Source organism: Oncorhynchus mykiss, chromosome 9 (assembly GCF_013265735.2).
Source record: "Oncorhynchus mykiss isolate Arlee chromosome 9, USDA_OmykA_1.1, whole genome shotgun sequence".
Taxonomy (NCBI): Eukaryota; Metazoa; Chordata; class Actinopteri; order Salmoniformes; family Salmonidae; genus Oncorhynchus; species Oncorhynchus mykiss.
This window is the reverse complement of record NC_048573.1, coordinates 45,461,160-45,485,101: the sequence shown is the minus strand read 5'-3', so window position 1 is coordinate 45,485,101 and position 23,942 is coordinate 45,461,160. Positions and strand designations below refer to the sequence as shown.

General features: G+C 40.7%; 1 protein-coding gene across 3 annotated transcripts; it reads right to left on the bottom strand.

Annotated features, from left to right (window-relative positions):
- Positions 1–300: 300 nt before the first annotated feature.
- LOC110532193 (mitochondrial carrier homolog 1) lies at positions 301–22,474 on the bottom strand. 3 transcript variants are annotated; one of them, XM_021615880.2, is made up of 12 exons: positions 22,186–22,469; positions 20,126–20,210; positions 19,929–20,035; positions 19,586–19,663; positions 19,080–19,137; positions 17,596–17,647; positions 16,186–16,245; positions 15,778–15,871; positions 13,991–14,038; positions 13,713–13,780; positions 2,175–2,250; positions 301–2,050 (listed from the first exon to the last, which is right to left on the bottom strand). In XM_021615880.2, exons 1-12 carry the CDS (start codon positions 22,345–22,347, stop codon positions 1,976–1,978), a joined length of 963 nt encoding a protein of 320 aa, XP_021471555.2. In that variant the 5' UTR covers positions 22,348–22,469; the 3' UTR covers positions 301–1,975. The 3 variants fall into 3 exon arrangements, with proteins under 3 accessions (XP_021471555.2, XP_036844023.1, XP_036844024.1); XM_036988128.1 differs by lacking the exon at positions 16,186–16,245 and having other exon boundaries at positions 22,186–22,472; XM_036988129.1 differs by lacking the exons at positions 19,929–20,035; positions 20,126–20,210 and having other exon boundaries at positions 22,186–22,474.
- Positions 22,475–23,942: the final 1,468 nt, after the last annotated feature.

Sequence of the window (23,942 nt, the reverse complement as noted above, 5' to 3'; positions counted from 1 at the left end):
CTGTGACCCACTGGGTAAAAGAAAGACTGCTTTGTGCAGACTGGACATGTAGAACAACTCCTGGCATGCACAATGGATTTTAACTGGTCAGATAGATTTTATATTACAAATGGGTTTAATGAAAAGCTGATGAATGATTGATTAACTATGCAGGGAACAAAAAGTATGTGTCTGTCCCAGCTAATACATTTACAGGAAATTACCACTCTTTGACCCTCTCATTCAAGCTGCTGCCTTGCACAAAAATGTGTGTGTGTCTGCCCAGTTGGTCACAGAGAAATGACTACTTGTAGACCATCACATCATCCATGTAATTTCATTTTTTAAAATATAAAACCAGATCAAAGGATTGTTTTTAAACCTAACACAGATACTGTAGACTAGACAAGAATGCCAGCTTTCATATTATTTCAGGAAAATAGACATCGGAAATGCAAGGTCGCAAAGCAACTGCCTCGCCATTGCTTCTCCCTCTTTCGGAGATCACAGTTTACAGGGAATGTTTGGCTGGAACACACACACACACACACACACGAGAGTGAATGCTCATGACATTTTGAGAAAAAAAAACATACAGAAAGATTACAGCACTGGGCATCATATTCTCAATTACATGGTATAAAGATGCACACATCATAAACCCACTCACACACTTGGCAAAGCAGGTCTCTTCTGCAAGCTTTTTTCCACACATTATTTCAAGTAGACATGATTAGAGCAATCCATTGCAACAAAAACATCTGGAATAAGGACAAAAACAGCCTATACCAAACCCGGTCAAGATCATTTTGTGGTTAACACTGATCATGGGGGCAGGGGGAGACACAATATGATCATGTTAACGAGGAGGTAAGGTGATTCCTTTTATTTATATGCTACTACAAGTGGTTAACTGTAAACTATCAGGTTAATTGGGATCTTCACCTGCAGTCAAAAAGGAACTCAAACAGAAATGGTTGGTTCAAAGATCAGGCACACACCCTTAGCCTGAATGCAAAATGTATCGTAATATGCATAATATGCTCAGCCATTGTCATCACATAATTTAGCATTTCTTTGTCATTGGTAACACAAACATACCCATAATTTTGCACCAGTTAGATATATCACTTATTTGATATATTATACATTAAAGGACAGTTGTCAATATGGCCACAGAGAAAACCTTTTTTGGATGGCAGGCTTAGTTTTTAGACATCACTGAAAACCACTGGTTGCCCTCTGAATTCCTCCCGTTTCATACTCCTCATGGCAGGCAAACACTAGAGCTGCAATTTGTAAGAATTTGCGAGAAACCAGTTGTCTAATTAATCTTATGGTTGAAAGGAGAGTACTCCAGTTATTGTGGGTTTATGATGTTTCTGAATAGGTATAATTCTTGGTTAAAGCACTTCTGATAGGAGACAAAGGATCCCCTTTGAATGCAACAACACTTATCATGCTTCTGGGAAGAAGATCATTTGAAAAATAAACATTTGGCATATTTCAATAGATGATGTTATCAACTATCCAATTCCAAAGCTTACATAGAACTTAATTAAACTGTATATAAAAATAAATACATGGCTAAATTAAGTGATAGATTTGAATTGAAAAAATAAAAAAGAATTGTGCAACTTTAGGCTGGGATAGTAAAAGGAGATTATACTCTCAGCATTCAACCAAGAGGACATCTATTGGATAGCATTTTGATTTGCTCACATTAATTCTCCAACCTCTTACTTTTGAGTGGCTACACTAATACTTAAGATTAAAAACCAAATTAACAAAACAACTTATTTTGTAAGTAACTTTGATTCAGCAAAAAAAAAGATCAGTAGATCACCAAGCCCATTGATATCTTGCTGCTCCTGCTGTACCCACCAGGGTGTTTAAGGTGAGGGGAAGGTTTGACTTGGTGGGCTGTACGTTGGTCTCACTGAGGTACCAGTTAGGAGGGAGAACAGTGGCACAGGTTGTGCGGCGGTTGATGACATCACTCCTCAGTCAAGGCCATCGCTTTCACAGGTACGCGGCGGAAGAAGAAGCTGGATCCTCGGAAGAGATGGCCCTGGTGGGTGAGGCACAAAAAGACAGGTTTCAGACGTGCGCTACCAGAGAAAACAAAAATATACTCACACACAAATACAACCAGTATCAGTGGGTTCCATTTGATCCACATAAGTGGACTGTACCTCATGGCTCAGGTGAGCCCAACAGCACACCCAGGACTTGAAGATGGGAGAGTTAGGGGGAACACCAGCCACTAAGCTGTGAACACACAAGGCAGAGATCCATTAAAAGCTGAACCCACAAGCTAAAGGATTGATCTAATGGACGTCAAACAAATCAATAGAAACCATATCCCATCAAGTCTATGTATTGACTTCATATGAAAGTTGAGACAGATCATTTTTACTATTTTCAACTGGCACCAGTACAGAAAACGGACCATAACAAGGGCATAATCAGTGGTACTTTCTACTGTTGTTGTGCTCTTGACTTAAAGAAGCTGGGCTTGCTTCAGTGAGAGATCACTGACTCAGGTATGCTTGGAACCCTTACAAACGGAATTGAATAATTACCTATGTAATAACAAATGAAGTATGATGTACAGTAATCTTGTCCTCCAGCAAATAAATAATACTATGACATTTTGTGACAGATGTTGTACACAGACATTGAACAGTGATAACTAATCAATTTATTATTCTTATTGCCTGCATTTAAAAATGTTCAGCTAAATATATCCACTCTAGCAATGGTTTAGTTTTACCAACCCCAACCAATACTCTATATGTTAAAACCCAGACACTAACTCGGCCAGAGAGGCCAGAAACCCCCCACTCCATTGGCCCCCACTCACTACCCCTCATGCTGACATGACAGCACCGCCACACCCCATTACCTCCCATGCTTACATGACAGCAGCCCCTCACACCACTACCCCTCATGCCGAAAGGAGAGCACCCCATACCCCCCCGCCATTACCGCCCCATGCCGACAGGAGAGCACCCCATACACCCCCGCCACTACCGCCCCATGCCGACAGGAGAGCACCCCATACCCCCCTGCCACTACCGCCCCATGCCGACAGGAGAGCACCCCATACCCCCTCGCCACTACCGCCCCATGCCGACAGGAGAGCACCCCATACACCCCCGCCACTACCGCCCCATGCCGACAGGAGAGCACCCCATACCCCCCCGCCACTACCGCCCCATGCCGACAGGAGAGCACCCCATACCTCCCCGCCACTACCGCCCCATGCCGACAGGAGAGCACCCCATACACCCCCGCCACTACCGCCCCATGCCGACAGGAGAGCACCCCATACCCCCACGCCACTACCGCCCCATGCCGACAGGAGAGCACCCCATACCCCCTCAGAAATAGAATTAGAAACACAACCTATAATATTATTACAGGTTCAGTTTTAGATAAGCTACCCAGGAAAGGTTCTACATTCTCTCAGATAAATATATGTAGCTTCAGAAACAAAGTTCATGATTAGAAATTTGCTCATTTCAGATATGAATATATCAGCCATTTCTGAGACTCATTTAGACTGCACCTTTGATGATACAGCAGTAGGAATACAAGGATAACATCTAAAGAAAAGACAGGAATGTCAACAGGGGAGGGGCTGCTGTATATATTCAGAGACATTCCTGTTTAAGCTCAGAGGATCTCATGACAAATGAAGTAGAAGGGCTGTGGCTGCAGGTTCCCCTGACTCATCTGAAGCATCTTCTTTTAGGGCGCTGCTATAGGCCACCAAGTGCAAACTGTCAAAATCTGGTGAATGTGTGTGTGATGTTAGATACGGTCTCTGATGCGAACAGAGAAATGTATTTTCTTGGTGACCTCTCAAGAGGAAACTTTTTACTGTGACTAATGCCAGTAACATGACAGGTTATCACTCAACCAACTACAGTGTATACCAATAGTGTTGGTTCTGTGATATCCATATTTTCACAAATGCTGCAGAGCTTTGCTACAAAGCAATATCACTCCCCATTGGCTGTGGTGACCACAACAGTGTAGCAATAACAAGGAAAGCCAAAGTAACAAAGGCAGGGCCTAAAGTTTTTTAAGAGATCATACAAAATGTTTTCTCAGGACTCTTTTGTTGAAGGTGTAAAACATTTATGTTGGTCTGATGTGTATAAGGAGGAGAATCCAGATGCAGCACCTGAGAGTATTTGTAAAATGATTCTTGCCAATTTCTTGACAAGTGTGCACCTGTTAAGAAACTAACTGTGAGAACTGTTAGAGCCCCTTGGATCGATGATGAATTGAAAAATCGTATGGTTAAAATAAATTATGCAAAAAAGGTGGCAAAATATTCAGGCTGCTCAGAAATTGTGACTAAACTTAAAATCAAATCAAACTTAATTTGTCACATGCACCGAATACAAGTGTAGACTTTACTGTGAAATGCTTACTTACAAGCCCTTAACTCTTCTTGAAGTGCACTGTTGGTTAAGAAAATATTTACCAAGAACATTAAAATAAAAAGTAGCACAATAACGAGGCTATATACAGGGGGCACCGGTACTGCGTCAGTGTGCGGGGATATAGGTTAGTTGAGGTAATTTGTACATGTAGGTAGGGGTGAAGTGACTACGCATAGATAATAAACAACGAGAAGCAGCAGTGTACAAAAGAGAGGGGGGGCGGGGGTCAATGTAAATTGTCCGGTAACAATTTTATTAATTGTTCAGCAGTCTTATTGGGGTTGACGCAATAGCACCAAAAATGGCTTTGGTGAAACCGCTTCCGTTAGTGACGCCTCTGTTAGAAACACAACAATCTAACGAAGAGGAAGTGTGGATGACTCTGATGAGGGAGTTGCCTAAGTAGTGACCACAAAGAGCTGAGTACTCAAGGTCTAACTACTGAGAAAGGGTATATACACTGTGCTAAAAGGAGAGAACAGGGTCACAACTTGGAGTTCTGATCTCATAGACTACTTGTCTTGTTTAAAACTACCACTGTTACCAATTGGAAACCGTAGTTCGTTTTATACTTATACGCTCGTTGAAGTACCTTAGTCCTTTCCTGACTATACTATTCAAAGTACCATACCTACAACCTGTTAGGATAAATGTGTCTACCTATCACTAATCCACTGGAAAGTGATGTAGTTAACTATAAAAATACACCGTTCTAGCCGGTCGACTGAATACGAGTCTACAGCGAAAGCTACTACGTACTGAGTGTCGTCCAGTGTAAGCGATAGAGTTCCAAACTTAGGAACATAGCCAAATTCTAAATTCCTGTCCAGATCAACTCCGGGCACAGTATCTACCCTCCTCAGGATCGACTGACTTCTGGTAAATATTAAAAAATGCACAGATAGACACAATGTACCACTGATATAGGAAAAAGTTAGGAATTACTCTGTAAAACTGTGGTTGATGTTAAAAGGGTACTTGCTTGAGAAGCTTTGTTGCTAAACTGATGTAATTGATTGAATAAATGACAACAAAACAAAAAGGTTCCATTGGGGAATGAAGAAGGAATTGGTCTAAAAAGAAATTAACTGTTAGATAATTATTTCGTACAAGAATAGTTGGACTAAGTATATAGGCTATCGACAAAGGACGAAAGAAGACGCTCATAGGGTGAGAAGTACCCTAGGCTTATAGAAAGGGGAGAGAAGACTACCATAAAGGGAGAAGTTTAACTAAATATCTAAAAAGGAAAAGGTATCAACACTGAGATATAAAGAACCAGATAGGTTAGGTGTAACTGAGTTGTTCTTAAATGTGCTTCGCTCCAAGATTCCACGCAATAGAAATAGGTATTGTTCGGATACACAAAGGTGAATATGGGTTTCATTCGGGAGACCTCAAGTTAGGTGACAAACCAGCTAACTGAAATCTAAGGCTTAGAAGTGACAAACCACAGCTAAGTTGACCCATCCGCGACAGGGTAGAAGCTGTTGAGGAGCCTTTTGGTCCTAGACTTGGCGCTCCGGTACCGCTTGCCATGCGGTAGCAGAGAAAACAGTCTATAACTTGGGTGACTGGAGTATCTGACAATTTTATGGGCTTTCCTCTGACACCGCCTATTGTATAGGTCCTGGATGGCAGGGAGCTTGGCCCCAGTAATGTACTGGGCCTTACGCCTTACGGTCAGATGCCGAGCAGTTGCCATACCAGGCGGTGAAGCAACCGGTCAGGATGCTCTCGATGGTGCAGCTGTAGAACCTTTTGAGGATCTGGGGACCCATGCCAAATCTTTTCTCCTAAGGGGGAAAAGATTTTGTCGTGCCCTCTTCATGACTGTCTTGGTATGTTTGGACCATGATAGTTCGTTGGTGATGTGGACACCAAGGAACTTGAAACTCTCTACCCGCTCCACTACAGCCCCGCCGATGTACCCAAATTATAGAGATAGTTATACACTATCGTTCAAAAGTTTGGGGTCACTTAGAAAAGTCCTTGTTTTTGAAAGAAAAGCACATTTTTGGTCCATTAGAATAACCTCAAATTGATCAGAAATACAGACATTGTTAATGTTGTAAATGACTATTATAGCTGGAAATGGACGATTTCTCATGGAATATCTACATCTGCGTATGGAGGCCCATTATCAGCAACCATCATTGGATCCAAAGAAGATCTGCACCTTAAGAATGCAGAATGAAACGAGTGAATACTTCGCTCTACTCACAAGTCCTTGTCTCTCCATCTAGCTTTCAACTCAATGTCACTTTGTAAATCAAGCATCTCCATGTCAGCTCCCGTTGGTAAAGCAAACCCCTGCATTTTAGCTGACAGCTCTTCAATGTCAATGAAAGGAAAGGGATTGAAATAAAAGCAACAACTTTCTCCATCTGGTTTACCTCCTGAAATCGCCAGGCGAATTCTGATGCCAGCTTGTTCAGATCGGCATAGAATTGTTCAGGATGAAAGGCGTTTTTGTCTTCAATGTTTTGTGACACATTTTCAAGGTTTGGGAAGTGTGTCAGCCTCCAATTCCTTAGCTGGGAGGTCCACAAACCCAGCTTGACCTTGAATACATTCACTGCGCTAATCATGTGGGTGTTTCGGTATTTCCCTTTCAGCTCACAGTTGAGCTGGTTCAGTTTTGCTGTTAAATCTTTAAGGAACCCCAAGTCAAGCAACCATGAGTCCTCTGAAAGCTGTTCATACTCCTCGTTCCTCGATTCCAGAAAATCTATAATTTCAGGCACCAAATCAAGAAAATGCTGGAGCACCTTGCCGCGACTCAAGCACCGCACATCAGCATGGAGAATCAGATCTCCGTATGCAGAACATTTTCAGAATTCTAGAGAGGAGCAAACTAATAAACACTTATGTTTAAACTGAAGGTAGCCTCTTATACACATTTTACAGACACAATCTATTTTACAATAGTTATACAGTGCCTTGCGAAAGTATTCGGCCCCCTTGAACTTTGCGACCTTTTGCCACATTTCAGGCTTCAAACATAAAGATATAAAACTGTATTTTTTTGTGAAGAATCAACAACAAGTGGGACACAATCATGAAGTGGAACGACATTTATTGGATATTTCAAACTTCTTTAACAAATCAAAAACTGAAAAATTGGGCGTGCAAAATTATTCAGCCCCTTTACTTTCAGTGCAGCAAACTCTCTCCAGAAGTTCAGTGAGGATCTCTGAATGATCCAATGTTGACCTAAATGACTAATGATGATAAATACAATCCACCTGTGTGTAATCAAGTCTCCGTATAAATGCACCTGCACTGTGATAGTCTCAGAGGTCCGTTAAAAGAGCAGAGAGCATCATGAAGAACAAGGAACACACCAGGCAGGTCCGAGATGCTGTTGTGAAGAAGTTTAAAGCCGGATTTGGATACAAAAAGATTTCCCAAGCTTTAAACATCCCAAGGAGCACTGTGCAAGCGATAATATTGAAATGGAAGGAGTATCAGACCACTGCAAATCTACCAAGACCTGGCCGTCCCTCTAAACTTTCAGCTCATACAAGGAGAAGACTGATCAGAGATGCAGCCAAGAGGCCCATGATCACTCTGGATGAACTGCAGAGATCTACAGCTGAGGTGGGAGACTCTGTCCATAGGACAACAATCAGTTGTATATTGCACAAATCTGGCCTTTATGGAAGAGTGGCAAGAAGAAAGCCATTTCTTAAAGATATCCATAAAAAGTGTTGTTTAAAGTTTGCCACAAGCCACCTGGGAGACACACCAAACATGTGGAAGAAGGTGCTCTGGTCAGATGAAACCAAAATTGAACTTTTTGGCAACAATGCAAAACGTTATGTTTGGCGTAAAAGCAACACAGCTCACACCATCCCCACTGTCAAACATGGTGGTGGCAGCATCATGGTTTGGGCCTGCTTTTCTTCAGCAGGGACAGGGAAGATGGTTAAAATTGATGGGAAGATGGATGGAGCCAAATACAGGACCATTCTGGAAGAAAACCTGATGGAGTCTGCAAAAGACCTGAGACTGGGACGGAGATTTGTCTTCCAACAAGACAATGATCCAAAACATAAAGCAAAATCTACAATGGAATGGTTCAATAATAAACATATCCAGGTGTTAGAATGACCAAGTCAAAGTCCAGACCTGAATCCAATCGAGAATCTGTGGAAAGAACTGAAAACTGCTGTTCACAAATGCTCTCCATCCAACCTCACTGAGCTCGAGCTGTTTGCAAGGAGGAATGGGAAAAAATGTCAGTCTCTCGATGTGCAAAACTGATAGAGACATACCCCAATCGACTTACAGCTGTAATCGCAGCAAAAGGTGGCGCTACAAAGTATTAACTTAAGGGGGCTGAATAATTTTGCACGCCCAATTTTTCAGTTTGTGATTTGTTAAAAAAGTTTGAAATATCCAATAAATGTCGTTCCACTTCATGATTGTGTCCCACTTGTTGTTGATTTTTCACAAAACAATACAGTTTTATATCTTTATGTTTGAAGCCTGAAATGTGGCAAAAGGTCGCAAAGTTCAAGGGGGCCGAATACTTTCGCAAGGCACTGTATTTGGTTTGTTTTTAGTCCTTCCTCTATTTCTGATGTCCATCCAGTTTGAGGGTGACTGAAAGATGAACTTAGGTCCACACTCTGGTCGGCTGTAGTAATGCTGTCAAGTTGGTTGCCAACCCGCCAAATAAAGTCCAAAGAAGAAAAAGATGGAAGGAGGAGAGATGACGAGAAACAAATTATGTTTACAGTTTTATATTTGGATTACATGTCGGAGTAGAGGACCTTGTGCATGTCAGGTAAAATAACAACCCAATGTTTATATACTAGCGCTGGGCGATATGGCCAAAATATTATATCACAGTATTTAAAAAAAAAATTACGGTATGATGGCATTTTTAGTTTTTGAATAATAAAAGTTCTACATTTGCTTTATGAGTACCGAGTGATCCTACCGTCAATTGCAGTGGTAGAAAAAGTACCCAATTGTCATACTTCAGTAAAAATAAAGATACGTTCACAGAAAATGACTCAAGTAAAAGTGAAAGTCACCCAGTAAAATACTACTTGAGTAAAAGTCTAAAAGTATTTGATTTTAAATATACTTACGTATCAAAAGTAAATGTAATTGATCAAATGTATTTAAGTATCAAAAGTATAAAAAAAACATTTCTAATTCCTTATATTAAGCCAAACAGACGGCACCATTTTCTTGTTTTTTTAATTTACGGATAGCCAGGAGCACACTCCAACACTCAGAGATAATTTACAAACAAAGCATTTGTGTTTAGTGAGTCCTCCAGATCAGAGGCAGTAGATGACCAGGGATGTTCTCTTGACAAGTGCGTGAATTGGACCATTTTCCTGTCCTGCTAAGCATTCAAAATGTAACGATTACTTTTAGGTGTCAGGGAAAATGTATTGAGTAAAAAATACAGTATTCTTTTTAGGAATGCAGTAAAGTAAAAGTTGTCAAAAATAAAAATAGTAAAGATACCAAAAAAAAATACTTAAGTAGTACTTTAAGTACAAATACTTTCAGTACTTTACACTACTGCTCAATTGAGATAATTTTCACACTGCCATGTAGGGCTGTACGATATGGGCAAATAATCTAGGATTTATTTTTAACCAATCGCAATTTCACTTGCGAATTAGAGCAAAAACTGTTGGAATCATGGAAATAGAGAGACTATTCTAATTCTATAGCTAGAATATAATAGTGGGCATTTTGAATACAGTGTTGTTTGAGATGACAAGGAATTGAAATGCCAGGGAGGAGTTATTGTGACATTATAGGAACTAAAGTGTTTCCTAGTGGACCCTATAAACTTTGGCTACGTTGCATGTTCTCTCTTAGCTACTTCATGTAGCTAACATATTCTTGCTTTGCATATTTCTCTTTGATTTAGAAGATACTGTTGCACAAACAACATGCTGATTTAGGTCTACACCATCACTGGTATTATCAGGCTGTATTAGATTGCTACATTTGCTCTTACTCAGTACATGTATTAGCTAGCTAGCTATTAGCATTAGCGGTTAACAATTAGCGTCAAGATTTAGGGCAACTTGCTGAGAAAAGACAAACTAGCTGTTTGCGGATGTAAGAAACACAAACTATTAGTGTAATTATAGAACGCTAGTGGATTTAGAAGCAAAGTGATAAAGGCATTGTTGTCATCAACATTGCTGCATGTGCTGCATTGACCATGCAGACTGAACGCAAGTGTCTCGGGAGGAACATCAAATGCGCATCTTGAGTGATAGGGGGCGTGGCTAGGTCTGTTGGAAAGTGTCACGGAGAGAAAGAGTGGAGAGAGATCACTCAAGTAGCAAAGTAAACTATAAAAATTAATAAAGTAAAAACCCAAACCGGTCCCTGTATCAATACTGGTATATCATAAAATACGGTATACCGCCCAGCCCTATTATATACCAGGACAAATTAGCTAGCAACAGCAAGCTAGCTAACTAAATAGCCATAAATGTTTAATGCTTTTTGACCTGTCCCCAAATTAATATAATTGGTTCAGAGTTTGTTTTGATATTTCAACCTATGTGTCCTGATCGCTTCTGGTGTGGGTGAACAAAATCAACTTGCGAGCGATGGTGGTCAGCATGTGAGAAACAAAGGTTCATGAAATTGACAACCTACTAACATCAGTAAACATTCATATCCTGGCCATCTGTGAAGCACTTAGATAATTCCTTTGATTATGCACTAGTAGCTATATATGGTTATAGAATATATAGGAAAAATAGAAATGCAAATATAGGAGGTGTTGCTATGCATGTCCAGAGTCTTATTCCTGTTAGACAGAGAGGATCTCATGTCAGATTATGTCGAAGTAATATGCTACAGGTTCATCTGCCTCATCTAAAGTTTATTCTTGTAGGAAATTGCTATAGACCACAGAGCAATAAAAGTTAGGATTTGGACTATATGTGTGAAATGTTGGATAATGTACAGTGCATTAGGGAAGTATTCAGATTCCTTGACTTTTTCCACATTTTGTTACGTTACAGCCTCATCAATCTACACACAATACCCCATAGGGACAAAGTTAAAACGGGTTTAAAAAAAACACAAACCCCTTATTTACATAGATATTCAGACCCTTTGCTTTGAGACTCGAAATTGAGCTCAGGTGCATCCTGTTTCCATTGATCATCCTTGAGATGTTTTTACAACTTGATTGGAGTCACCTGTGGTCAATTCAATTGATTGGACATGATTTGGAAAGGCATACAAGGTCCCACAGTTGACAGTGCATGTCAGAGCAAAAACCAAGGCATGAGGTTGATGGAATTGTCCTTAGAGGTCCGAGACAGGATTGCTTCGAGGCACAGATCTGGGGAAGGGTACAAAAAAATGTCTGCAGCATTGAAGGTCCCCAAGAACACAGTGTCCTCCATTATTCTTAAATGGAAGAAGTTTGGAACCACCAAGACTCTTCCTAGAGCTGGCCGCCCAGCCAAACTGAGCAATCGGGGAAGAAAGGCCTCGGTCAGGAAGGTGACCAAGAACCTGATGGTTACTCTGATAGAGCTCCAGAGTTCCTCTGTCCTTCCAAGGACAACTATCTCTGCAGCACTCCACCAATCAGGCCTATATGGTAGAGCAGCCAGACTGAAACCACTCCTCAGTAAAATAAAAATTACAGGCCGCTTGGAGTTTTGGCAAAAGGCACCTAAAGGACTCTCAGACCATGAGAAACAAGATTCTCTGGTCTGATGAAACCAAGAGTGAACTCTTTGGCCTGAAAACCTAGCGTCACGTCTGGAGGAAACCTGGCACCATCCCTACGGTGAAGCATGGTGGTGGCAGCATCATGCCATGGGGATGTTTTTCAGCAGCAGGGACTGGGAGACTAGTCAGGATCGAGGGAAAGATTAACAGAGCAGAAGATCCCAGATGTAAACCTACTCCAGAGCGCTCCGGACAACGACCCTACGCACACAGCCAAGACAATGCTGGAGTGGCTTCGGGACAAGTCTATGAAGTGTCCTTGAGTGGCCCAGCCAGAACGCAGACTTGAACATCTATGGAGAGACCTGAAAATAGCTGTGCAGAAGCGCTTCGGACAGAGTTTGAGAGGATTTGCAGAGAAGAATGGAAGAAACTCCCCAAATATAGGTGTGCCAAGCTTGCAGCATCATACTCAAGAAGACTCGAGGCTGTAATCGCTACCAAAGGTTTTTCAAAGTACTTAGTAAATGGTCTGAATGCGTTTTCTAAAAAGTTGTTTTTGCTTTGTCATTATGTGGTATTGAGTGTAGATGAGAGGAAAAAACAATTTAATCTATTTTAGAATAAGGCTGTAATGTATCAAAATGTGGAAAAAGTCAAGGGGTCTGAATACTCTCTGAAAGCACTATGTGATATCAACAGAGAGGTATATTTTCTGGGTGACCTAAATATTGACTCATTGTCATCAAGCTTCCCACTCAAAAATAAGCTTTCAACTGTAACTGACGACTGCAATCTGGTTCCGGTTATCAGTCAACCTATCAAGGTATTTACAAACAGAACAGGAACAAAATCACCCACATGTATTGATTACATCTTTACTAATGCTTCTGAAATCTGTTCTAAAACAGTATCTACACCCATTCAAAGTAGTGATCCTAGTATAACAGTCATATCTAGAAAAAACAAAATTGTGCATAAGCAATCATACAAGAGGTTTTGCAATGACTTCTATGTTGAAGATGTGAGAAAATATTTGTTGGTCTGTATCATGTATGAAACTGCGCCCATCAAGAAACATAATGTTAGAACTGCCAAATCCCCATTGATAGATGATGAATTGCTGAGCGGAATAAGGCAAAGGGAATAGCAAAGAAGTCTGATAACACAGCAGACTGTCAAACAGAGTAAATTGAGAATTCACTTAAGTAAACTAAACAAAAGGAAAAAGAGGCTTTACAGAGCCAGACAAAGTTCTCTCTTCGATGAGATCGCAAGCACTTCCCAACAGGAGCATCATTTTGATCTCAACTGTGCTTCATTACAACTAATCTTGATGACCATAAACACCCCAAATCAACATTTCAGCCCAATCTTTTCAACAAGAGCAGCATTTTGATCTTCATTATACCTAACAACAGAATATTTTAAGCAGACAATCAAAGCTCTATTTTTTCAACGAGAAGCGTGCACGTTTTTGCACTGTATTGTGAGTGCTCTGGTCATCTCGAGTTAAAAACGTTTCAACTTTTTTAAACAGACAGAAAAACTGAGGTGTGATTCCCAGCCTTACTAATCACTTACCCACAGTTGTTGACTGCCATCAGGTCTGCCACCAGCATAAATGGGTATGTCAACACACTCACTGCAATCTGAAGACAGAGGTAGGGAGATCAAACATGGGACAACAAGGTGAACACAACTGTCATAGGTGCAACACCATCTGATTAGCATTGCAAAACAAGGAGGCTTTTAGAACTGTGATAAACAAGGGAAACAGATACTCAAAATAGCCCCACCGCCACAGTTCATTCATAAAAAAATAGTACAATGACATGCAGAGGTTGTGCAGCTGAACTTACCCCCATCACAAACTTAGTGTAGCTTCTCACTGCTGGGGCTTGGCTGAACTGCAAAAAGGTGTGAGAGGGAAGCATTTATAAAATAATGGTGTTAGGCATTTTCTGAGCACAAAACAGCTTGGAAATATGCAAAAAAAACTCAGTGAAAATGTATTTCATGCGATGCACTCACTAGATCCAGTATTCCATACTCTTGTTGTCACCTTTTGCAAGGGATGTTTTGTGGACAGAAAATGTTCCAATTTAGCGTCATCATGTTGGTTTTCTACTGTGCTCCGTCATGAACATACTGTATTCCAACACATGATGTCATGATCTCTTCTATCATCCCCGACTCTGGGGCATCTGCCCTAAGCTATTATATCTTGAACCAGTGTTGAGCGGGCCAGATGTCAACTGGCTACCCATTCATTGCTGGATTGATCAGACCCTCCAGCCCAGTGTTCAGCTGAAAAGTATCAACCCCTACTCTACCCCATTGTCACTGGATTACCAGACCCTGCCTCAGACAGATTCAAGGAAGGCCTTGAACCCTGGACCATCACCCTCTGTGCACATTCACTTTAAACAGAATAGCATGATGATGATATTTGACTATTCCTATCCATTTGAGATCATTAAAAAGTAGAAAGAATACATTGCATCCAGACAGGGGATGGAACCGATTAGGGAACAGAACCCGAAAACGTCATTTTTTAAGGAATAGAAACGGAACGAAAGTGATCCATACTGTTCCGGAACAGAAACGTTATTTTAAAAGCATGAGAACCAGTTAATAACGTTATTTTACGTTTCAGACATATTTGTTTTATAGTCCCACAAAAAAACACAAAGCGCCTATGCAAACCCCTTACTCTGTCACTCAGAAACATATTCCAGTGCCAGTTGAAAATCTTTGCCTGTGTGTGTGGGCGCGTGTTTAGGTTACCGGTCCCTCCCACATCCGAAGCATAGGCTACTATACTGACGTTACGAGTGTGATTCAGAAGATAGGGAGGTATATTTTTTTATTAGTTTGACATGAATGGATTAAAGTTTCAAGTTGGATTTATTAACTACAAAAAGGTAGGACGCGTTTTTAATTCCGGTGCCACTGTGCATACACACAAGCTTTTTAGCTAGCTTGCAAGCTTGAGCTAGCAAGTTACAATAAAAGTTACTTAATTGATGCCTCTCCTCCTAGGTATAATTCTGTGGACCTAATTCAGATAATTGCATGCCATAACAACATGTCAAGCCTCCTCATCAACCCTCTCTCACCACCTGCAAAAATTTCAGTCGCATCTTGCGCCATATGCTACACTTGTCTGTCCATCACGCATGTAAACAACTAGTTTGCCTGCTCTATCCACACTGATTGGTGAAGTAATTTAATGAGCTAGGTTTAAAAGCTACAGAAAGGAATGATATAAACCAGTACTTTTCTTTGGTTCGAACCGGTTCAGAACTGTATTTTGCTGGTCGGAACAGTGGAACGGAACAAACAAAAAAGTTTCTGTTCAGAATAAAAAGCTTATAAAATACATTTGGTTCCAACCCCTGATTGCATCTGATGGAAACTCATGTCCGTTACTGGACAAAGGATGAAGTAGAATATGTTTTAATAATTATCTTCATGTTATTCAAGAGTGGGTAACAAGACAAGTAGGTTATTGTATTCTTCCTACCCTTATGGCCTCGTCAAGTATCTACAATTTCAACAATTTCTCACAGGGGTTTACAACCGAGGTTATTTTAGTAACAGCTGATCTTAGACCAGTGCTTAGAGGTGTCTGTACTGCGCTTACATTGTTGTCCACTGCGTAGGTGTTGATGAAGTGGGCCAGGAGGTTACAACACCACAGGAAGATGACCTCACCCAGGACATGGGGCACAACCCCCCTGCAAACACACCAATAATAGACAAGGCCATAAATATAGTACAGGCCAAAACCATTTCAAAGGTTTTAAACCAGTAATATTGAGTCATACCATGATTTGAATTTGGTTTGCTGAGGTAGTATACATAAAGGATAATGATGTCCTTCAAGCTATAGTGCTACACAAACTAGGACACCCACATAAACATTGCGGTCATGTAGTCAGTGAGAATGATGGTTAATTCCAAAGATTCCAATGTGTCTCACTTCTCCCACTTGTCTAACTGCTAAGAAATGAAATTACTTTACAAAGTGGTATGAAAAAGCATGACTTACGCAAAGAATCCCCCAACGCCCTCCTCCTTGAAGATGTTGGCTATGCAGCTGAACAACCCCCTTCCAGAGTCAATCCCAGAGGAAATAAAGACGAAGTTTCAGCCAAGTGTTAATAATTTACGTGTTTAAAACCTCTGAGTGCCTCTAATGCAACTAAGCTATCAATTCTACCACTTCAACCTATGTAGACCTCTAATATAGCATTTTTGCATAATAAGTAAACATTCTGCATTGCACCATGTCAGTGGAATCATTAAGTTGCAGTAATGACAGTCTTCCCAAATGTTTGATGAATTCAGGTAAGTCAAATCAATTCAAATTTTATTGGTCACATACACGTGATTACCAGATGTTATTGCGGGTGTAGTGAAATTCTTGTACTTCAAGCTCCGACAGTGCAGTAATATCCCCCCCCCCAAAAAATTACACTACATATACGCATTACACACATCTAGTAGGAATGAATTATGACTATATACATTTGGACGAGCAATGTCAGAGCGGAACGGACTAAGATACAGTAGAATAGTATAGAAAACAATATATACATATGAGATGAGTAATGCAAGATGCGTAAACATTAAGTGAATGAGATACCGTAGAATAGTATAGAATACAGTATATACATATGAGATGAGTAATGCCAGATATGTAAACATCATTAAAGTGACTAGTGTTCCATTCCTTGAAGTGGCAAGTGATTTCTAGTCTATTCCTATAGGCAGCAGCCTCTAATGTGCTAGTGATGGCTGTTTAACAGTCTGATGCCTTGAGATAGAAGCTGTTTTTAAGTCTCTCGGTCCCAGCTTTGATGCACCTCGCCTTCTGGATGTTAGATGCAGTGGCTCGGATGGTTGATGTCTGATCTGTTTGGCCTTCCTGTGACATCGGGTGCTGTAGGTGTCCTGCAGGGCAGGTAGTTTGCCCCCGGTAATGCATTGGGCAGACCGCACCACCCTCTGGAGAGCCTTGCGGTTGGTGCAGTTGCCGTACCAGGCGGTGATACAGCCCGACAGGATGCTTTCAATTGTGCATCTTTAAAAGTTTGAGGGTTTTAGGTGACAAGCCCAATTTCTTTAGCCTCCTGAGGTTGAAGAGGCTCTGATGTGCCTTCTTCACCACACTGTCTGTGTGGGTGGTCCATTTCAGTTTGTCAGTGATGTGTACCCCAAGGAACTTGAAGCTTTCCACCTTGTCCACCGCGGTCCCGCCGATGTAGATAGGGGGAGTGCACCCTCTGCTGTTTCCTGAAGTCCACGGTCATCTCCTTTGTTTTGTTGACTTTGAGCGAGAGGCTGTTTTCCAGGCACCACACTCCCAGAGCCCTCACCTCCTCCCTGTATGAGTCAACTACTCTTCTTGTAAATTTGCATACAAAATCTGAGGTATGCTGCATGTGTCACACCTTACCTGTACTTGATCTCTCTCCCCACAAACTGGGCCATGCAGCGCACTGAGATCACTAAAAACAGGACAACTGAACATCAGGGGAGCAAACATTGTTACAGTGCCTAGTGAAAGTCTACACACCCCTTACACAGTCTTCCCATTTTGCTGCCTTAACATTAAACAAAAAAAACATTTGATTTTGACCGGTAGTGTACAGTATATCCATTGTTTTTGTAAAAATTGCTCAAGCTCAGTAAATTTGGTTTTGGGGGTGGACTGGACCATTCAGGAACACTCAACACCTATTGGAAAGCCATTCTGGTGTGTCTTTGGAATTAACATTTGTGTAATTGTCCCGCTGAAAAATACAACTTTTGTAGGCTACAAGCAAACGAGAACACCAGTTGTCTGATACTGACCGATCAAAGGGTAGCTGGCCCAGCGGCCGCTTGAGAACTCTCAGATAGAGCACGTTATGACGTCTTGCCTGGGTTTGTTTTGTCTACCCTAAAGTTTGATATTTCATAATCACAAATTATGTAATTGAGACTTACTCACTCTGGCTTTAACGGTCTTGTTGAGTAAAGGTTAAATAAAAAATAAATACAATAAAAAAAACTGAATGGATGATTTGGAGTGGATTTCTTTAACACAGGCTTCCATCTTTTCACTTTGTCATACAGGCCAGTAATGTGGCGTGAATGCAATGTTGTTGATCCTTTGTATTTTAAAACATTGTGATGGCAGCATCAAGTTATGGGTATTCGTGTCACCTGCGTGGACTTGGGAGTTTATCAGGATCAAAATAAATATAAAAGGAGCAAAGCCCAGGTAAAAGATTAGAGGAAAACCCACTTCAATCTTCTGAAATCTAACCTATAATAGTTTCATTTTTCAGCTAGACAGTTACACAAATGTTAACGCCAAAGACACACTAGAAAGGCTCTCCAAGAGGTATTGAGTGGTCCAGTATCAATCATTACTTAAATTTGCTTGAAAATCAGAGACAATATTTGAATATTGCTGTCCATCAATGATTCCCAACCAAATTTACTCATCTTGAGCTGTGCAAGAGTTGTGCAAAGTTGGTAAAATCTTATTCACAGCTGTAATGGCTGCCAAAGGTGCTTCCACCAAGTGTTAACTCTGGGCGTGAAGACATACACAATCAAGACAAATATATATACACATTTTTTTAAATTATTATTATCAAATTCAAAAGTTAGACATTTTTCTTTCACTTTGAAAATGTGGAGTAGGTTGTGTAGATCGGTAGGAGGAAAAAACAAATATACTCCTTTTTAGATCAAATTTTAAGGAAGCAAAATGTGAAGACTTTGCAAGGGGTGTGTAGGCTTTCACTAGTGACTGGATCTGCAGAACATCACAAGGACACTAAACCTTAGAGCTAACAAATAAATAAGGCCAATCTGCAGTGTCCACTAAAATACAAATGCAAATAGAGAAAATAAACAGACAAAAACAGCAATAGCCTTAGGACTTACCATGGAAGGGATGAGTGGCTATCCTGGACAGGCACTGGATGACCATCTCATGTGAGGTCTTGAGAGAAAGAGGAAATCAAACAGTGCAGCGGGCATAGTTATGCAAAACTGCTACATCTAATCCGTTCAGAAATCACCAATGTAGGCTATACTGGAAGCTAGTGCAAACACAAAGATAAGACCAGCAAATTAAGAATTTCTCAACATAATGTTATACTTTATCAACTAAAACGTAAGAGTGGATTTGTTAATTACTTGTTACAGGTATGCTGGCCATTCAAGTTATTTTATTTATGAGTTTATTTAAATAGGAATATACACATACACACAGTTATCGTAATCATAATACTTAAAGAATGTTTAGGAAAGGGAGAATGATATGATTCACAAAAGAATGATTCACAAAACTATTCCTCACAATTTACTAAACTCAAATGGCTTTACATAGACCCACCTGACATTTGATACATTCATTTTATGTGCCCTATCGCACTTTGACCTCTCACCTCTTTGACCACTTTCCTGAGGGAGGTGTTCAAGTCATCTCTGTCAGATACATTCTCTACCTCCTCTGCTGGAATGGTCTGGAGAGAAAAAAAAGATGTCAGGCCTTCAATAACTACATAAATTAAGTACTTCCAGCATTCTGTCACAAAGGTATTATTTAATTACATCTGTCTCTCTCATTTGATAAGGATACTCTGACTGTACGTTAGCAAGCGCCAATGATTGGTTGGATTATAAGCTTTTGTGGCCAGAGTTGCGCATTTCAAAGACCGATTGAGAGCAGTTGCAATATGTTACTACTGAGTATGAACTACCTCTCCTCTGGGTCTAGGATTCCTTTACCTGTTTGACTTTACTCCGGACCATGGTAGAGATGGCACTGGACATAATACGAGGGGACAGACCTCGGAAGAGTCCCCTCTTTCCATCCACCCTTATGATGTGCTGTGCTGTGGACAGATAGACGTCACATTCCTGTCACCTCTTCTTCCCCATTCAGGGCGAAGAATTAGGATGATAAGCCATTAAGACCCACTCACCATAGGAGAAGAATCCAGGGAGGTACAACACTTTCCTCCCAAACATGGTGGTTCCGACAGTTGGGGTGAGGGGCTCATGTCCAATCTACATTTACATTTTAGTCATTTTTAGCAGACGCTCTTATCCAGAGCGACTTACAGTTAGTGCATTCATCTTAAGATAGGTTGGCGGGACAACCACATACAGTATCTCAGTCATAGTAAGTACATCAGCAAAGTCAGTGCTAGTAAGAAGGGAAAAAAGTAAAGTGCGAGTGTTAGTTCACGAAAGGCAAGGGTGTTTTTTTTGGGGGGGGGGGCAGTATGTCCAACTGGCTTCACAACCAGATACCATATGTATGGAATTGTGTGGGTGAGCGTTTTGCTCATGTCAACATTGTGAACAGAGTGCCCCATGGTGGCAGTGGGATTATGGTATGAACAGGCATCAACTACAGACCAAAAAACAAAATAGCATTTTATCAATGACAATTTGAATGCACAGAGATATCGTGACGAGATCCTGAGGCCCATTGTCGTGCCATTCATCTGCCGCCATCACCTCATGTTTCAGCATGATAATGCACAGCCCCATGTTGCAAGAATCTGTACACAATTCCTGGAAGCTGAAAATGTTCCAGTTCTTCCATGGCCTGCATACTCACCAGACATGTTTGGGATGCTCTGGATCTATGTTTATGACAGCGTGTTCCAGTTTCCACCACTATCCAGCAACTTCACAGCCATTGAAGAGGATTGGGACAACATTCCACAATCAACACCCTGATCAATTCTATGCGAATGAGATGTGTCACGCTGCATGAGGCAAATTGTGGTCACACCAGATAATGACTAGATTTCTGAACCACGCCCCATTTTTTTTCTACAGTATGTGAAATCCATGGATTAGGGTTTAATGAATTGATTTCAATTGACTGATTTCCTTATATGAACTGTAGCTCAGTAAAATCTTTGCAATTGTTGCATGTTGCGTTTATATGTTTGTTTGTATAGCTAGTTGTAGTGTTAGGACCTTGGCATGCACTTGCAGTTAGAAGAAGGGGTGGCATCTTGACAAGTACAGTTATGAAAAGAGGGCAGGTCGCCAGGCAGGGTATTTTAGCATAGCTTTTTCATTTTTTCATTTTATTTTGTGTATACACGGCAGCTAAAAGCTGAATTGTGTATACCAATAAACAAACAATAACAAATAAATCTAATTGTGACAGGAACTTGAAGGGATGATGATTTACATTAACATTTAATGTAAATAATATGAAAATATTGCTTTCTATCTTCCCCAGACACACTTATGTGAGAGAGCATTGCGGTTTATTTGAGGTTAGGCAAAGGAGAGATGATGCCCTACGACACCCAGCAAGCCGGTGTTATGCCGAAAATCCCCCCCCCTTCTAATTTTCTTAATTTTGTGGCTAGTGTCCAATACTTTCTGTGGCACACATCAGAGTCAAATACTTTCTATAGAACAAACTTCACGTCAGGATAGGCAACCGAAATTAATAAGTCATGTATGTGTGTTATATTAAACATAGAAGGGGGAGTAAAATGTTGGCAAGCAATAAACATTTCAGAACAACTATGGCTGAATTATTATCCTTACACTTTCAAAAATACTAGTCGAATAAGATATGGGACAGATTACGAATTTTGTCAAAGAGATTTATTCATAGACTAACACAAATCAGTAGAGGATTTAGGTACGGGACACATGGGTAAGGGGTACAGCGCAGTCCCGCGGGGGTTCGCCCAGGGCGACTAGAACCGCCACATAAACAAATAGCCAAACCGAAAACTGCAGACAAATGCTTTCTGCTACTAAGATCAGTGAAATGTATGCTAAACTGACAACGGAGTGAAGAGCAGAAATCTCAACTAGCAAGCAAGTCGTAGAAGGGGGAGAGGATTTTCGGCACAACACCGGCGTCAAGCAAACTCAAACGCCCCAATGAGGTGGCACTTCAAAGTGATAGCTTTCGCGCTTGCTAGCTAAATAATTCATAACTCAAACGAAGTATGTGGATTTAGTTAGATAAATTGAGTTTGCAAGTTTAGCTAGCTACCTGAATTAGCAGTTTGACGTACAGCAGCGGGTGTGTGATCGCTGTCACCCCGGCTCCGAGAAGCACGATTGCTGTGTCCACGGCCGTAGTGGACGCATCCCGGTCAAATTTGGGCTCCCTTTGAGCACCTGTCTCGCCGGACAAGTTCTCCGGTGTCACCATTTTTACGGCGGTATTGAGAATTTCGGAGACTGTGTAGGAAATGAGATGAGCAAAACAAGAATATAGGCATGTCACGTGATTCCTCGGCGCACCAAAACACAGGAGGCGGGACTACTTTTCATCCATGTGGAGAGGAAATGAGCTGCATGCACTTTTCTATCCAGCAGATGGCAGTGTTTGTCAAAGACAATTGACAGTGCAATACGCAGGTTGGCATTTATTGCGATGACTCATGAGGAAGCGCTGCAGAGTGGACAGTAGCTGGCACCGCCATAAAGTCATAAAATCAGTTTTTCTTTACCTAACCACACTGCTAACCCTATCTACCTTAACCTAACCTTAAAATAAGATTTAAAATAAAAACTCAATTTTGGCGCTAGCAAATGCCACGACCAGTTAGTTATCAAAACTCAACTCCACCTCGATATAAGAGAATGCAGTTGAGCGTTCCTCAGTCAACTACCATTTGTTGTGATCTGACCTTGGAAAAACTGTAGGACTATTTCTGCATTTCTGGAAGGAGGAATGTAAAGGTTTTTAAACTGCAAATGAAATAGGATCTATTTTTAAGTGTTTTCCTCCTATCTTGGTTATTAAATCCAGTGTTTCTTTAAAAAATATGATAGGCTACTCTTGTATAACACATTTAATTAACTGTTTAACAGATGTCTCTCACATTTCTCAAAAATAAAATACACATCTGAACAGTTTAAAGATTATAGCAAATAATGCCATCAAGCTTTCAGTAAAGAAATACAGAACAAACGTACTCTCAGAGGATGAAAAATGAACTGTGCCTCAGCGCCTGGGACTCAAACCGTGATCCCTGTGACTGTCATTTCCAAACTTTAACCATTACATGAAAAGGCTCAGATCTGTTGACGTGGTCACTAGGTATAAGTTCGCTATAGTATTAAGGTCCCTTAGGTCGATATAGCATTTTTAACAAGGTGGTCCACTTGTATTTCTCTATTTTACTTGCGTCACTTTGTAAAAAATATATATATATCTGATAAGCAAGTTTGTATGGCCTTACCCTAGTACTAAGTTTCATACACATAACACCAAATGATTAGTACATTAAATCCCAGACCATGATAAATTCTCCATGTTCCACATGAATGGTTATGGGAGATGTAGGGAATATAGCTAAACTAAACAAAAGTGTAAATGTCAATAAGCCAATTGAGTAATCAACCAGTCTGTTCAAACCAACATTCAGGTATCACACAATCAGCACAGAATTCATGCAATACTCTTAAACGTTAGCACGTATTCAGCAATTAATGCTGAATCATCCTCCCCACTCACCTCTTAGTAGTAAACAATGATTGTTCTGGGTTTTAAAGCTGAATTCCACATTGTCCATGTACAAGTGAGAATAAACAACTGATTGCCATGACAAAGGGAACGACACTTAAACTGTGCTTGCTTAGACACACAAATCAGTTAGGACATTATAGGATGAAAGTAAAACCTCTGGACTGCAATTATTTGTAGCCCAGTTGCTCATACACACACGCACAAATCTATCCCTTATGAGAGCGAGGAGGTTTGTGCTTTTAACAACCAGACTATGGCTGGTGGGTGTTTGT

Coding starts and splice junctions, on each gene's coding strand:
- LOC110532193 (XM_021615880.2), bottom strand. CDS start 22,347: ATGGTGACACCGGAGAACTTGTCCGGCGAGACAGGTGCTCAAAGGGAG. Junction 20,211..22,185: donor ACGTCAAACTGCTAATTCAG/GTAGCTAGCTAA, acceptor ATGTAAATGTAG/ATTGGACATGAGCCCCTCAC. Junction 20,036..20,125: donor CCCTGGATTCTTCTCCTATG/GTGAGTGGGTCT, acceptor ATCTGTCCACAG/CACAGCACATCATAAGGGTG.